Source organism: Pseudorca crassidens, chromosome 2 (assembly GCF_039906515.1).
Source record: "Pseudorca crassidens isolate mPseCra1 chromosome 2, mPseCra1.hap1, whole genome shotgun sequence".
Lineage (NCBI taxonomy): Eukaryota > Metazoa > Chordata > Mammalia > Artiodactyla > Delphinidae > Pseudorca > Pseudorca crassidens.
In genome coordinates this window covers 18,822,364-18,837,219 of record NC_090297.1, presented here as the reverse complement: position 1 = coordinate 18,837,219, position 14,856 = coordinate 18,822,364, and the positions used below count along the sequence as shown (strand labels likewise).

At 53.9% G+C, this 14,856-nt stretch overlaps 2 protein-coding genes across 11 annotated transcripts in view; one reads left to right on the top strand and one right to left on the bottom strand.

Annotated features, from left to right (window-relative positions):
* STPG1 (sperm tail PG-rich repeat containing 1) overlaps positions 1–10,506 on the top strand; it is a 55,386-nt gene extending 44,880 nt beyond the window's left edge. For 8 of the 9 annotated variants that reach the window (XM_067724279.1, XM_067724297.1, XM_067724289.1 and 5 more), the window contains 2 exons: positions 6,250–6,449; positions 8,229–8,434. In XM_067724279.1, coding sequence (XP_067580380.1) covers positions 6,250–6,449; positions 8,229–8,305 — 277 coding nt within the window. In that variant the 3' untranslated portion in view covers positions 8,306–8,434. Of the gene's footprint in view, positions 1–6,249; positions 6,450–8,228 lie in introns of all 9 variants that reach the window. The other variant, XM_067724339.1, reaches the window with a different exon arrangement.
* Positions 10,507–13,037: 2,531 nt separating this feature from the next.
* GRHL3 (grainyhead like transcription factor 3) overlaps positions 13,038–14,856 on the bottom strand; it is a 35,363-nt gene continuing 33,544 nt past the window's right edge. The window contains exon 16 of one of the 2 annotated variants that reach the window (XM_067724184.1): positions 13,038–13,972. In XM_067724184.1, coding sequence (XP_067580285.1) covers positions 13,858–13,972 — 115 coding nt within the window. In that variant the 3' untranslated portion in view covers positions 13,038–13,857. The remainder of the gene's footprint in view (positions 13,973–14,856) is intronic. The other variant, XM_067724192.1, reaches the window with a different exon arrangement.

Sequence of the window (14,856 nt, the reverse complement as noted above, 5' to 3'; positions counted from 1 at the left end):
CCCACCAAGGGTGCCAGCTTTCTGATGGGAGCAGTGCAGTAGTGCTGGTGTGTCTGGGGGTATCTGGGGCGCACTGGCTCTCTGTGATGCTTCGTGAATGGTGGCTCCTGGGTTAATAAACCTAGGAAGCACTGCATACAATCCCTCTCCCCCGGGTGCATCACAGTATACATGAGCTTATTAAAGGCTCTGAGAAGGCCCGCACTAAAGAGACCTGTCAAACCCAGTGTCTCTTAAACTTGGGCTCACCCTGGTGAGTGGACAGTGCCCCAGCCTCCACGGCAGGCTCTGTGGTCTGGGGCTGCTCTCAGCGCCTCCCTGGGCCTTTGTTTCTCCATTTGTGAAAAGAGGGGAAATCTTTCCGTTTCTCACACTCTGTGACCCCAGCTTTGCTCACCATGTCACTTCGGAGAGCATACGGAGGCAGTGAACATGGGGGCAGGCAGGACCCACAGAGGAAGTCCAGTATATATTGTTGAGTTGGCATGGAAAGGGTGAGGTTGAGAAATCTGTAATTTCATTTAAAAGCAAAGAGATAAAACTAAAGTGTGCTGTTGGTTATTCCAAAGCAGCGTCCACCTGTTTCTGTGGGACGGTGGAGACAGGGATGCGACACAAAGAAGAGAGACAGCGAGTGTGATAGTATTGAAGGAGTATCCAAACTCCAGTCTCTCAAATTCAAATTCTGTTTCCTTTCCTGTGACCCTGGAGGGAGGAGAGGGGCAGGAGCACCTGAGGGCCCATCCTGGGGTTGTCAGGCCCCGGAGAAGGTCTGCGTTGTTTCCTCCCCATCGATGTGTTGAGACTCTGTCTACATCAAGCCTAATCATACTCAGATCTCCGGGGGCTGCATGGGGCAGTGGTGGAGAATCTGAGAATCATCACAGTGTTTCTTTTGTGGAAGCACGGGCCGCCCAGGCGTCACACACATGTGACAGGATGTGAGGCCTGCCCTTGTTTCTCTTGCTTGGAAGTGTGTGGCTCCCCATTCACGGGTGGGGCTCCAGTTTGCAAAGATGGTATTTCGGCTCTGCTTTCTTCAGGATGCAGGGAGAACGGGGGAGATGTTAATTCTCGCTGGGGTCACTGGTGCCGTGTTACCGACCCCTGCTGGCCTCCTGAGCTGGGAACCGGCTGCAGAGGCCGTGGCACCGAGGGCATAAGCACAGGCAGGGAGTCGTCAGGCCGCTGAAACTCCCGCCTTCCCCCCTCACCAGCCCTGGGAGGCTGGGGGTAGGGGTGGGGGGGGTGTCACTTAACTCCCTGGGAATTCAAATTCATCCTCTGTGAGTTGGGGCAAGCACACTTTACAACACGCTTGCAAGGATAAAAAAAGATGACTCACATAACTAACCATGTCTGGCAAATTGTAAACTTTTGACGTGCATGATTTGTACTTTCATCGAAACGTGTGAGCGAGCCCTCTGCACTCACCCGATGTTTCTTGAGTGGCCCTGCCGCACAGATGCGGTGAGGGGCTGTAGGGTCGTTGGCGTGGCCCTTTCTGGGCTCCTCGGCTGAAGAACACATCACAGAGTGTCTTTGTTATGGCCACGTTGCTGACTCAAAAGCTAAGAGGATTTACCAGCTTCCGGGGGTCTTTGGAGGAGGCTATCAGCCAGGGTTTCACTTCTGTAGGTTTTCAGCATCCGTCACAGTGCTGACTCAATGGATCAGGGTGAGTCAGGGGAAGGGCTTTTGGAGATCAGAATACTTCCTCCTAGGTGCTGCCTTCCGACTCACGCCAGCAGGGAGGTGAAACACCCACTGACATCTTTCTAACCCTTGATCTCCTTCCTGGAGTTTTTAAACCACTGGTTTTGCTCAGACATGCTGTCCTGTCACAGCCAGAGCCCCATCGGCCCCACTCCAATTTGGGTAATTACGTTGGACCCACCTAAAGTTCCCCTGGGATTTTCAATTAGATATGGGATGCTTCTTCCCAAGCAGCTGTAATCTGTCACCCACTCCCCTGTTAAACAGATACCGCATTCCACCCCAGAGGCAATCGGCTGCCCTTTAATGATGAGAAAAAAATTGCCCCTTTATCCCTCCCAACCCTGGGAATCCCTGAGGCAGAGTGAATCTGTGCCTGGGAGTGTCCCGAGGGTCTCGGATGCCCTCCCCAGGTGACCTGCTGAGTCCTCTGAGACATTCATTATTCTTTGGTGATTTGCAAACAGCTCACACTGGAAGCTGCAAACACAACTTAATCCAGTTGTGGCCAAGTCAGAGCCTTTGACAGATGTTTTTTTCCACGGGGCAGGACCAGGTTGGCTTTTAAAACTGGGCGATGAGGCTCATAAAAATCCCTGGTTACAGTGCACTGTGGCTGCCCCGGGTTTGATTCAGTCTGACCTCAGTGATTTGCCCAGCCCCATGAGGACATGGAAGGACCATCCCCGGGTGGTGATAAAACTGTCAGGTGGGGTTCAGATGCCTGGGCTCCCCTACTTGCTTCAACCCCTCTCCTCCTCTCTGCAGTTAGGCAAATGTCCTTGGGAATAGGGACCAGGGCCTCAGTGATGGATAAGACACCATCCCCTGCATTAAAGAGCTAGACAAGTAAACAGCATAGAAAAGTAATGTGTTTTGTGCAGAGAAGAGAAGAATGGCTACAGTGTATTGAGGGGCCAGCTTCCAGCCCTCAGAGTTTTCACAGACTTCCTACAGCTTCATCTTCCAACTCTCCCACGGGTCAGGATTGTTACATAGAGTTTACAGGGGATGCAGACTCTCCCCGGTGGTAGAGCAGAGGGTGGAATCCAGGTCCACCTGACTCCAAAACGCGTGCTCCTCTATGGAGCCCAGGAAGGGAGGCGGGGAAGGGGAAGGATTGTGGCCCGGGGAGTTTCCCTGGAGGAGGTGAGAAGCAAAGAGGGAATCAGAGTTGGCAGGGAAAGGAGGTGCTCCTGGCAGAAGGAACAAAGGCAAAGGCATGGAGTCGTTGGACAACGCTGTACTGGGTATTTCTGGTCATTTTTTTTCTTTTGGCCGCACAGGGCAGCTTACGGGATCTTAGTTCCCCCACCAGGGATCGAACCTGGGCCCACAGCAGTGAAAGCATGGAGTCCTAACCACTGGACCACCAGGGAAGTCCCTGTGCTGGGTGTTTCTGGGAGGTGACCTGGGAGTTAGGCTTCACTGAGAGGCCACTGGTAGTTTTCCTTTAGCTCCTCTTCAGGGCCTGTAACGGGGGTTGGTCGGAAACCCAAGCGAACAGCCCAGAATTCACGGGTGGAAGGAGGCTTGAAGGCGGTCCAGGGGCTTAGCCTCTGGCTCCTTGTGCCCCAGTCCCGGCCCCATGGAGCACAGCTTGTCCCTCTTCCAGGCTTTTGCCCCTGCTGTTTCCTCTGTGGGAAATGCCCCCACCTCCACCTTTTCTACCCAAAGAATTCCTGCTTACCTTTCAGAGCAAATGTTAGCTCTTCTAGGTAGATTTCTGGATTCACCCAGTTAGAATTAGTCTCTCTCACCTATATTCTAACATTTCATGTTAAAAAAAAAAATGGTACCAGTAAAGCACTCGTTAATCTTCATCACAACCCTGGGAGGCAGGTATTATTATCCACCGTTTTACAGATAAAGAAACTGAGGCCTAGGGAGATTAAGAGGCTTTTCTAAGGATGCACGGCTGGTGGATGGGGAAGCAGAGATTCAAACTCAAGTCTGTCTGAGTGCAAAGCCTGTAAGTTGTCACCGGCCATGATTGTCACTGGCAGTGGATTGTTAAGCCCTCCGGGGCATTCAGGGTCTGTGTCTTAGCACAGAACAGTCTGGACTCCCCAGAGTGCCTGGCACAGAGCTGCACACGGGGCTGACACTGTCCGAAGATCTGGAGAGCTGAGTTGGTGGGGCAAAGCCTCTCCTGGGCATGTGGATGGAGGGGAGGGTGAGGGACCTGTCTCACTCACTCTCAGCAAGAATCTGGTGATGGGCTTCCCTGGTGGCGCAGTGGTTGAGAGTCCGCCTGCCGATGCAGGGGACGCGGGTTCGTGCCCCGGTCTGAGAAGATCCCACATGCCGTGGAGCGGCTGGGCCTGTGAGCCATGGCGGCTGAGCCTGCGCGTCCCGAGCCTGTGCTCCGCAAGGGGAGAGGCCACAACAGTGAGAGGCCCACGTACCGCAAAAAAAAAAAAAAAAAGAATCTGGTGAGATGCTGACCCCCCCTGCCCAGCTCCCTGCAGGCTGTCCCTGGTCAGGAGAGTAGACATCTCACAGTTTCCTCAAAGACTCAGGGTGACCCGGACCCATGGAGTAACCTCATGCGGTGATTGGCTCATTCCACCTCTAACTTCCAGGAGTCAAGCCTGTCTCTCAATGATCAAATTTCTGAGGGTGCTCTGAAGGGGTGTTGCAGCCAGAACAAGGAGACGCCAGCTTTTATTTGTAAGGGGAGAGTGGTGGATCACACACTGTAACCAGTTCTTCCACGCAGACTGGAGGGAAAAAAAGGAGGCAACGTTTTTCCCCCATTTTCCTGTGGGCACCTTTATCCTAAATATATACATCCAAGCCAGCTGTTCCTCCATCCCAAGACGTGAGCCTCTCGCAGGTTTACGATGGCTGCCAGCAGCCTCCGCTGGCAGTGGGAGTGTCCACCCTGCCCCAAGGTAACTCTGGTGAGAGGCCCCCTAACCTCACTTTCCTGAGGCTCCGTTGCCCGTCCAGGCAGCGGATGGTGGTGCTGCAAGGGATCGTAGTAATAACACAACTGCTTTTACTGAGGACTTACTGTGCTCGGACGCTCTGCTAGGCACCTTACATAGCTTTTCTCCAGTCATCAACCCGCATATAAGGAGTGAGTGTTACTACTCCTTGTTGCCAGGAACAGAGAGGTCCAGGGACTTGGCTGCCCGGTATTCAGACTCAGGTCTGTGTGACTCTAAAACTCGAAAATTCTCCTCTGCCACAATGCCCTCCCCATCTTGCTAGTCACCAAGACTTGAGTTCCAGTGCTGGCATTACCATGAACTTGCTCTGTGACACTGGGTGACTCACTTTCTCTCTCTGGGCACCAACTTCTTAAGCAAAATAAGGATGTTGGATAAGACATCTCTAGGTCTCCTCTAGCTCTCCGAGTCTAAGAATACCTCTGCTTCAGAAGGTGTTGGCCAAAGGGCAGCAGAGTTCCAGTGGCTGGGCATCCCAGTTCCCTCCTCTGTTTGGATGGGTTGGCTTTGAGCTGTGGTGAGTCTCCTGGGGCCATTAAAGGTTCTGAGAAATCTCTCTTTCATTTTGGTGAAAGACCTTAGAAGAAGCTTCAGAGTGGGCAGCCCTTCTATTGCATGGCCAGGAGGGTAGGACATTTCCTGTTAACAATCCCAGGATTCCTGGGCAACCCAGCGGACCTCTCTGAATCAAGGCCAGATGGGAGGTCACAGCTGGAAGGGACCTCAGAGGTCGTCATATCCAACCCCCTCATTTTACAGATGGGGAGACTGAGTCCCAGAGTGAATTAGTAACAGAGTGAGGGCTCGAATACAGGTTCTCTCTTTCATTTATTCTCTCGAGAACAGGCTTAAAAGACTCCCTTTCCTGAAGGGGGGAAGACAGACCTGAAAACAACTGCAATCTAAGTGGTGATCGTTATTCAGAGGTCTCTTGACTTGCCCAGTATTTTTCCACTCCTACATCCTGCCTTGCCAAAAACATGTTTAATAAGTTTCTGAGATGTCAGTGCTAGAATGGCCTCTAAAGATCTACTAGTCTCGGGATGGCAAATCCTTGGAATTTGGGATTCCTCTTCCCATTTCCTGGCCATGGCAGACATCACAAGTGTCTCACCATTGCTCTTCCCATAGAGCCCAAACGAGGCCTTAGTTCTTTACATGGAGCTCCAGCCAGGCACTACCAAGCGATCAGAGTTGGCACATGGCATCGATGTCTTCTGCCATTCCTGATTAGCTCAACGACATCCGTCATCCACAACGACAAATGTACTGGCTCTCACTTTGCGCTGGGCCCTGTCCTGACTACCGTGTTTTAGGTGTGTCATCTCCTTTAACCCTGAAAATAAGCCTACAGGGTAGGTACCGTTATGACTGCCCTTGTGCAGGCGAGAAGACCGGGGTCCAGGGTCCCCAGATCACTAGCAGTGGAGCCGGAAGAGGAAATAGGTCTCCCAGTGCCTCGTCCAGTCCTCTTGCAGATGGCTGGGCACTGGGCAGGTCCTGGCTATGTCGAAAAACTGCCATTTCTCCAATAGACTGATTTAGGGACATCTTCCCATTTTTGTCTTTTCTGAAGGAGAAACCCCATCCTAACTTTCTCTGCCCAGCCTTTGCCTCTGCCCCCGAAGCCACCTCTTCCAGGCCCTGGGCAGTATGAGATCGTGGACTACACGGGGCCCCCCAAGCGCTTCGTCTCCAGTGCATCCTTCGTGTCCAACACCAGCCGGTGGACAGTGGCGCCGTCCCAGCCAGGCCTGCCCGGCTCGCCTGGCCCAGGTCAGAGGATTGCTTTCAGTGATTGTAAAAACCAAACCTGGAATTGTTTGTCATTCCTGGGCCATCAAATACCACTGATTTATAGGCTGTTTGCCAAACAGTTTACAGGGGTTAGAGTGGATCTAGAAGACTTTTCGGCTTACACTGTCAGAGTATGAAAGGTGGGTTTTTGTTTTTTTTTTTAATTTATTTTTTTAAGGTGAAAGGGCTCTTAGAGATGATCCAGGTCAGGGATTTATAACTGAGGACCATGAATGTTTCAAGAGACACAAAGCTGGGCTCCAGGAGGTCTGTGACCCTGAAATCGTCTGCAAATTTGGAACGTGCAGATATTATTTTCTGTGGAAAAGAGCCACAGCTTTTGTCTAAAAAGTTCATGTTCTTAAGAATGTTTAAATCGTAGGTCTAGTCTGGCGGGGTCACCTCCCAGATGGGGAAGGCCCAGAGAGCAAGGTGTCATAGCCCTGCAGAGGGTGAGCGGAGGGCAGAGGCCGAGACTCTCTCGCCTCGACGCCTTGTCTGTCATGAAATAAAACAGGGCTCCACCTGAGCCGCTGTTTCAAGCCATATAGTTACCCCCAGGATCTGCCTGAGAGCTGATAGTCTGAGGGACTTGTTCCAGGGGGTGGTCCCTGCACTCCCCTGCCTACTTGGAGCCCCTAGCTATTTACCACCCCCGACACTGGCCAGAGTTTATGGCATTGGGGAATGACAGGTGCGCTGATGGGCTGGTGGCGTGGGAGGGGGAAGGCAAGAGCTGAGGTGGCCAGCAGGCCTGTGAAAGTCAGGCTCTCAATGAGCATCGCTGATGCTCCCACCCTGCGGAGGCAAAGATGACTGAGGCTCAGTGCTGGCCCCCGAGGCGTCCCCTTCCCTCCACACACACAGGTGAGTAACATGTAAGGTAGGCGGGAGAGGGAGAATATCATCCTCATGGCTCTGTCCTTGGAAACGTAGTGATAAGCCAATAAGATGGCACAGGTTTGACCTACGGGTCATCTGGTCAGTCCAGGCAGAACTCAGCTTGGTCCCGCAAATGTACGAATGCCCCATGGAGTGGTGGGGCCAGGACCCCAGAGACCAGCCGGATCCTCGTCTGACCCTGTTTGGCCCAGTCCTCCAGGAGCTTTCTCCAAGCATCTTCTCCATGCGGGCACCTGGAGGGCAGGTGCAGGCCAGGGCCTGCTGCTGTGATCACCTAGGCCAAGGTGGGCTTCCCTGAGGGCCTCCCAGAGTAAGTACATGCAAACACCTGCCTTCTTGGCTTCCAGTGGGCGCAGATCTACCTGGACACCTCAGCAGCTTCCTGAGGGTGTACCGGAGGCCGTGCGTGGCCCTCGTGAACAAATCAGCATCAGCGTGAGAGTTTCCAGCCACCCCAGGTTGTGGTTCCCAAGCCCTGCGTGGTCCTGGCCGCTACTGTGATGGCTTTCAGTTTTCCCGAAATTTCTGAACTAAATCAAAGCAAACCCGCATTAAGCTGACACCTTGCTTCTGTAAGAGTGTTGCTCTATTCATTTCTTTTCAAATTTCCTACAAAACTCTTTTGTAGATTTCCTTCTGTTAAAAAAGTTAGTGAGTTGAAGAAGGTGGGCAGCCGAGTTCGAGTCCCGCCTGGGCCAGTTCAGAGCCGGATGACCTAGGCCCAGTCCCTCCCTCCCTGACTCCCCACATGTCAGGTGCAGGGGTCCCGCCGGCCTCACCCGCTCCACCGCCGAGTGCCAGGACCTTGAGAATTGGCCTTTTCTCTCTCAACACTGTCTCTCTCTCCTCTCACAGCCACATACAAGCCGGAATCCCCCGGAAAGCAGTCCTTTCTCTACAATGGGGACAAGAAATGGATCCCAGTGTTGTAGCCACCTCACCCGAGCTCAAGGAGACCCCCCCGGCCACCAGCTGTCACCCCAGGCACCCCGGACGGTCATTCAGAGAGCGCCCATCTCGTGTGTGACGGCTGATGACTTGGGACGCCCTTGCCCCCTGCCTGGTGTTAGAGCTGGCCTGCCGTGCTTGTCCTTGTCCTGAGCTGCCCCCTGGAGCGTGGACCCCCACCCCACGGACCCCCCTGGATTCCTGAGCAGACAGAGCCCCCCGGGTTACTTGGCCACGTGCCCTCCGGCCTGGCTCGGCCCGCCTGCCCTCAGCCCTCAGAGCTCGTGCAGCTCAGGATCCAGGAGGTGGTGGCCGATGGCAGATGCCCCGTCTGGAAGCCTGCTGCTGAGCCAGGGCTCTGGGGCCACAGGGTGGGCAGCGCAAGGCCGCGGCCCCGGCACACTCCCATGCTCTGGCCTTGACCTCCAGACTCCTCCCGGAGTTCCAGGAGCCGGGAAGGCCCACAGGCACTGTGACAGGGACCTGAAGGGGTTGCCTTGCCCTCGCCCCCAGCTCAGCCTCGTGTCTCGCCCTAGGAAGAGCATGGCAGCGTCACCATGGTCACGTGAGCTCATCACCCACTTTCAGGAGAGGGCTCCACATCCGTTTGTTGGCTCCGCGCACAAAGGGCAGATGTGGGCAGGACCCTCTGGGGCCAGAGCCCTGGGCACAGCGGTTCTGAGGGGCGCCTGCAGGTTCTTACTTTTGCCCGGCCTTTCCCCTTCCCTGGCCTGGTCTCCGTCCCTCCCACCTCATGCTCAAGTCCAATATGATCTTTAATGGATCCTTTCTGGCCTGCCAAGTTGGTCCCCCTCAGCAAGAGGATGAGATTCTCAGAGAACCAAGAGGAACTGCAGCTAACCACACATCCCCTCCTTCCCCAGCTATCCACGTGTCTTGGGCTTTTGTAAGTGGAAGCCTCTTGCGCCGCCTCCCTCCCCTCCGCGTGTCCCTCCCTTGCCCTTGGCTTTCTCCTTTGACTTTCCTCCGTGACTGTTAGTCCAGAACTGGCCGCTGACTGCCTCTCCCTTCAGGGAGGGGCGGGTGAGGGAGAGGGAGGGAGAAGGATGGCACAACGGGTCCAGTTAAACAGAGTTCTCATTTCTCACAAAAGCTGGCCTTGTTGTGAACCTCATATTCCTGCAAGTGCCCCACTGCTTTGGGATGAGCGGGAGGCGGCCTGGAGCATGGCGCCAAGAGCGACCAAGGTCTGGACCTAAAGGTGGACACCTTGTGCTGAGTCTGCTCAGGTCCTTAGCTTCTCCTAGAGGTCAAGAGTCGGATCCGAATTTGGAGGTTCAAGGTCAAGCACTTCCACGGTTGGGTGGGCAAGGGAAGGGAGCAAAACAGGTGAGGCGAGAGGAGGTCCAGGAGCTGAGGAGGCTGCCCATCTAAAGGCCAGCTATCTATTGCCAGATCTGCAGATTTTTCAAAAGAACCTGGGAAATTTTAAAATGTGAAACTTCTTGATTGGAGATGTTAACAACCATATTTCAATTAAAAATTTTTTGTTCGGGCTAAAGGAAACTCTTCTGCTAACCATCAATTGTCCACTTCGGCGCTAGAAATTCTGGAAGACCCCTTTAAGGCTGACACTTGAAGCTGCACCTTTCTTTGAACCCAGACTCTTGACAATAGGGCCAGACCTGAAGGCCTTGGCTTTTAGGTCCCTCTGACCCTAGGAGACCTTAGCAGGCCACTGGGCTGGAAGCAACCGGCCCTGGGATCACTGCAGGCAGAGGCTGGCGGGACTGCATAGAAAACAAGACAGGCCGCTCCTCCCTGGGGCAGCTGGGCTGAGCACCAGCAGGTGGGCTCTGTCTCTATAGAAACCCCTCCAAGTGGGGTCAGGAAAGTGGAGAGTCTGGGAAGAGGATGGCCGGGCTGCTCTTGGCCAGCCGGAATCGGGGTATTCCATAGAAGACACGGCTGGAGCTGAGGCCCTGAGCTCAGAGGGTCCGTCTGGGTTGTACCCAGCGTCTCTGAAGGTGTCATAGGCTGCTCACAGCCCTGTCCAGCCCTGTGGTTCTCAAGCCCCATCTGTATGGTAGGATCACTTGGGGAGCTGTTATAGAGACTGCCCAGGCCCGACCCTCGAAGTTCTGATCTGAGGTAGGGTCTGGGCAGTGGTATCTTTATTAACATTCTTGGGTGATTGCAAAGTGTCTAGTTAGGGTTAGGATGTACTGATAGTATTTTCCTAAATTCAATGTGCATACAAATCACTTGGAGATCTTATTAAAAGATCTCGGGTGGGGCCCGAGAGTCTACGTATTTTTTCTTTTTTTTTTTAAATCGAGATATAATTGAAGTAGAACATTGTATTGGTTTTAGGTGTGTTTCTAACAAGCTCCCAGGTGAAGCTGATGCTGCTGGCCCATGGACCACACTTAGAGCAGCAAAGGTCTAGTAAACACACCTGATTGTGGAGCTCTTCATCTGGCTCTCCGTGTGTTCATCCAACTGCCTGTCAACCTATTTAGCCTTCCCTCCCTCCCTCCTTCTTTCTCCTCATTATTTGTTCATTCCCTCACTCCTGCGTTCCTCATCCATCCTTTTCTCCCCTCACTCACTCGCTGTCTACCGTGCAAAGCTACCTGCAGGCAGGGGATGGCAATTCCTCCAGCCACCAGCTGCGTTTGTAGTGACCCCCGTTTGGAAAGGACTTACCTTCACTCCTTTCACCTTTCCACTCTTTGAAGAAGGACAACCCCGGCATGGCTGCTGTCGGGCTCAGGAGCTGCCCTTTGCTCCCCGACCTTCTCTGAGGGCAGGACAGAATTTCCTCAAGCCTTTCAGAGCTCTCTTTGCTTGAGGTCCAAATGGCCTTCCTAGCCATAGACGGCCTCATCTGTTGTCTGCTCATGTGGAGGGGAGAGAAGCGGGCCCTGGCATCTTGGCTGGAGGCCGTGGGTGGAGGTGGATGTGGAGCTGCAGGCCCCACCCCTGAGCTCGGCGGCAGGCTTTGCACTGGTCCCCATAGTTCCCTGTGTGCATCAGTCCAGCCAGACACTGGCAGGTTGCAAAGGCAGCAAGGCCTATGGAACGACGGCCATAGAGCAGTGGTTCTCGACCTTGAGTGCACATTGTAACCACCTGGGGGGCTTTAAAAGCACTGAGGCCTGGGCCCCAACCCCAGAAATTCTGATTTAATTGCTGCAGGGTGTGGTCTGGGCAGTGGGGATGAAAGCTGCCTAGGTGATTCCCACGTGCGATCAAGGTTGAGAAGATCGCCTTCCTGCTTCTGGAGGCTCTGGAAGGAAACGAACAGATGCGGAACACCTCTGCGTACCTGGCCGCGTGCTGATACTCTGCATCCGCTCTGCCATTTCACCCTCACGCGGCACCCAGGGGGACGTAGCAGCGAGGCCCGGAGTGGGCAGAGCAGCTCTGCGTGCTCCACGGGGTCACTCCAGCAGTGCCGGGCAAGCTGTATTGGAGTCAGAGCCACAGGAAACATCAGTAATACTGACCCTCACGTCAAAGTTTTGATATGTTATCATGTTTTTTTGCCCTTAATTTCAAAAAGCATCGCATTGGACTGTGACTTAACTTGGTTACTGAGCTCTTTGGCTCCTCTTAATTTTGTGCCTGAGGCTAGGGCCTCTCTTGCCTGACCTGAGTCCTGGCCACAGGGCCTTGAGAATTAGGACTCTAGACCTCCTGTCAGAGCCGGAAGGCCCTTGGAGACATCCACGGTCTTCATACTTTTTTTTAAGTTTAGTTCAGACAAAAGTTAATACGAGAAATCTTAGTGTGTAAACGAAGGAAAGCAGAGCTGCTATGACTGAGTCTGGGGAGGATGCCTAAGGGCTGCCTGCTGTCTCCTCCCCCACATTGTAGGGGCCTTTGAGACCCACCAGTGAACCATGGGGCTCCAAAGATGATAGCTACCCAATGACCCATTTTACAGCCAAAGAAGCTGAGGACTAGAGCTGGTGGTGTGCTGGTAAGCCAGAAGGGCCGAGGGAGGGAGGAAGCTCTGATTTGCCATTTGTTCTCTAGGGAAAATAAGGCCTTGACTTGTAGCATTTGTCAATTCCTGCGGTGTAAACACTCCCTCCAACATACCGACAGGACGTCACTGACCTCAGAGTCGGGGAGAGACGGCTGGATCGCGTCTGTGAGTGGGTAGGAGCCGGCAACAGGAAAAATGAGTTGGTCGAGAGCATGGGGGCAGAACTGGCAGGAGAGTGTGGTCACACGGCTCCCGGCCCTGGGTTCTGCCCACTGCCCCAGCTGTGAGGTCCTTGGCAAGGGCATCCTGGGACTTCTTCCCCTCCAGAGTCAGTGATCCCGACGTCATAACGTTCAGCCTGTGGGACCACGCAGGACAGGCCACACAGGACAGGCCACACAGGGCAGGCCACACAGGACAGCCTGCACAGGACGGGCCACACAGGACAGGCCGCACAGGACGGGCCACACAGGATGGGCCGCACAGGACGGGCCACACAGGACGGGCCACACAGGACGGGCCACACAGGACGGGCCGCACAGGACGGGCCGCACAGGACAGGCCGGGCGTCAGGACTCGGCCGCCTTCCATGGCGGCACCTCTGCTTCACCAGGGCCCAGCACTTACCAGCACCCTTCAAGTTCGAGGCAAACCACTTACAGGATAGAGAAGGAGAGAGGCCTTGTTTACTTTCACCCTCTCCTTCTGGAAGACTTTCACAAAAGGAACTAGTGTAGCATTTGAAGTAATACATACGTAGAATTTTATTACTAAATACCATACGAGTATACAAAATGCATAACTGAATAACAGCTAAAAAAAATCCAAGAAATGTGAAATACACATTTTTTGAAATGATAAAAACATATCCATGAAAAATATAAAATGTTGCATATATATACAATATATACTTATATATATATAAAACATAAATGAAAATTGTAAATAAGAAATGTATACAGTAGTGAGCAGGCATGGCGGTCGTTTTACACCGAGGCCACTTCGTTCCAGTCGGCCGGCTCTGACTGCTGTCTGGTGTTGAGGAAGTACATCTGTGAGGAGAGTATATCCACTACAGTGTCTTTCAAAAGTCATTTGCACTAGAAATCAAGTGTTTTCAAGTTAACAACTGACCAAAGGGTGAGGACTCATTGGTCTGAAGTTGATGGAAGAGTCAAGAACGGGAAGAGTGAAGTCAGCTTGGGGAGACAGGGCCCACCTCCCCCATCCGAAGGCAGCCCGCAGGAGAGGGGCTGTAGAGAAGGTCTTCCGAGGAGGAAACAGCCTGCTGGGCTTGTTAACCAACATGACACTGTCTCTGGCTGGGCAGGCCCTGGCCGGAAGTTCAGAGAATAGATTCAAGCACGAGATGAGGGTTCGGATCAGGACACCTCCCAGGTCCCTTCCTGGCCTTGACGTCTGTGGGTCTGTGACTTGAGGGCCTCTTCCCTCAGGGAAGGCATTCAAGTAACAGCACTGAGGCATGCGGAGAGGTTGTGTGTGGCGCGGGGCCACTTCCCAGCTGGCTCCTCGCCTGGGGTCCACTTCAAGAGGTCTGAGGCTGTGGGTGCCCAGGGCTCACAGCTCCTTAAGGATGATCTGAATCTTGCCGTCAAGCTCCCCCATGTCCAGCAGGAAGGCGACGTGGTTGCTGTAATGCTGAATGATGTTGTTGTCCATGTTGACCAAGATTCTGGAAGAGAAGAGAAGGTGTGTGTAGAATGGGCTGGGCCCCTTGTTTACAGGGCCTCTGAGTAAAGGGGGACAGTAATGGCTCTACCTATCGGGCGCCCCCAGCACTTCAGGCACCTCTTGGACTTTCTCTCTGACCCTCATAACAACCCACAAGGTGGGCACTCACTGTCCCACTTTACAGGGAAGGACACAATTCCCAGTGGCCGAGCCCAACTCAAACCCAGGCCTGCTGGCAGCCACGCCCACCTACTGCACCAGATTGCCTCTCCTCACACACACGAGCGTGGACACAACCAGCACAGTGCGCCTTAGTCACCAGGCCAGACTGAGCACTCGGACACGGAGTGAGTTCAAGTGCAGGAGGCATGGCGGGTGGACCCGTGAGGTTTGGGTTCAGCAGGAGGCTGCGATGTGGCACTCAGATGTGCCCGCCTGACCCACAAGCAGGTGCCACGCAAGGCCGCCTCGGTTTCACCCCAGGAAGCTGAAATCTCAGGGATGGCATCGTGGACTTGAGGGGCTTGGCTCTCTCCCCCCACAGTCTTCAGGCAAGGACCTAGGCCAACCTGAGAGGGACAGAGCCTCTGTGGGTGTGGCCCTCTGCAGAGGGTCAAAGCTGCAGTGTAGCCAAGGGCAGCCCTCTAGGAGCTGCCTCCCCAGTGAAGGACCCACCGGGCTGTGACCTGACCTGAGCACAGCAGCTTCCTCTTTGTAATGGGGCAGGTGTTTTCCTCCATCCACCCCTCCATCCACTTCACCAGCATCTGCTGAGGTCTTTCCATGTTCAAGACCTTGCTCCAAACAAAAACAAGGGCCACATAGAGATCCTAGGTCCCGCCCTCCAGGAGTTTTGAATCTACTAGGGGTCGGGAGAATGGATCC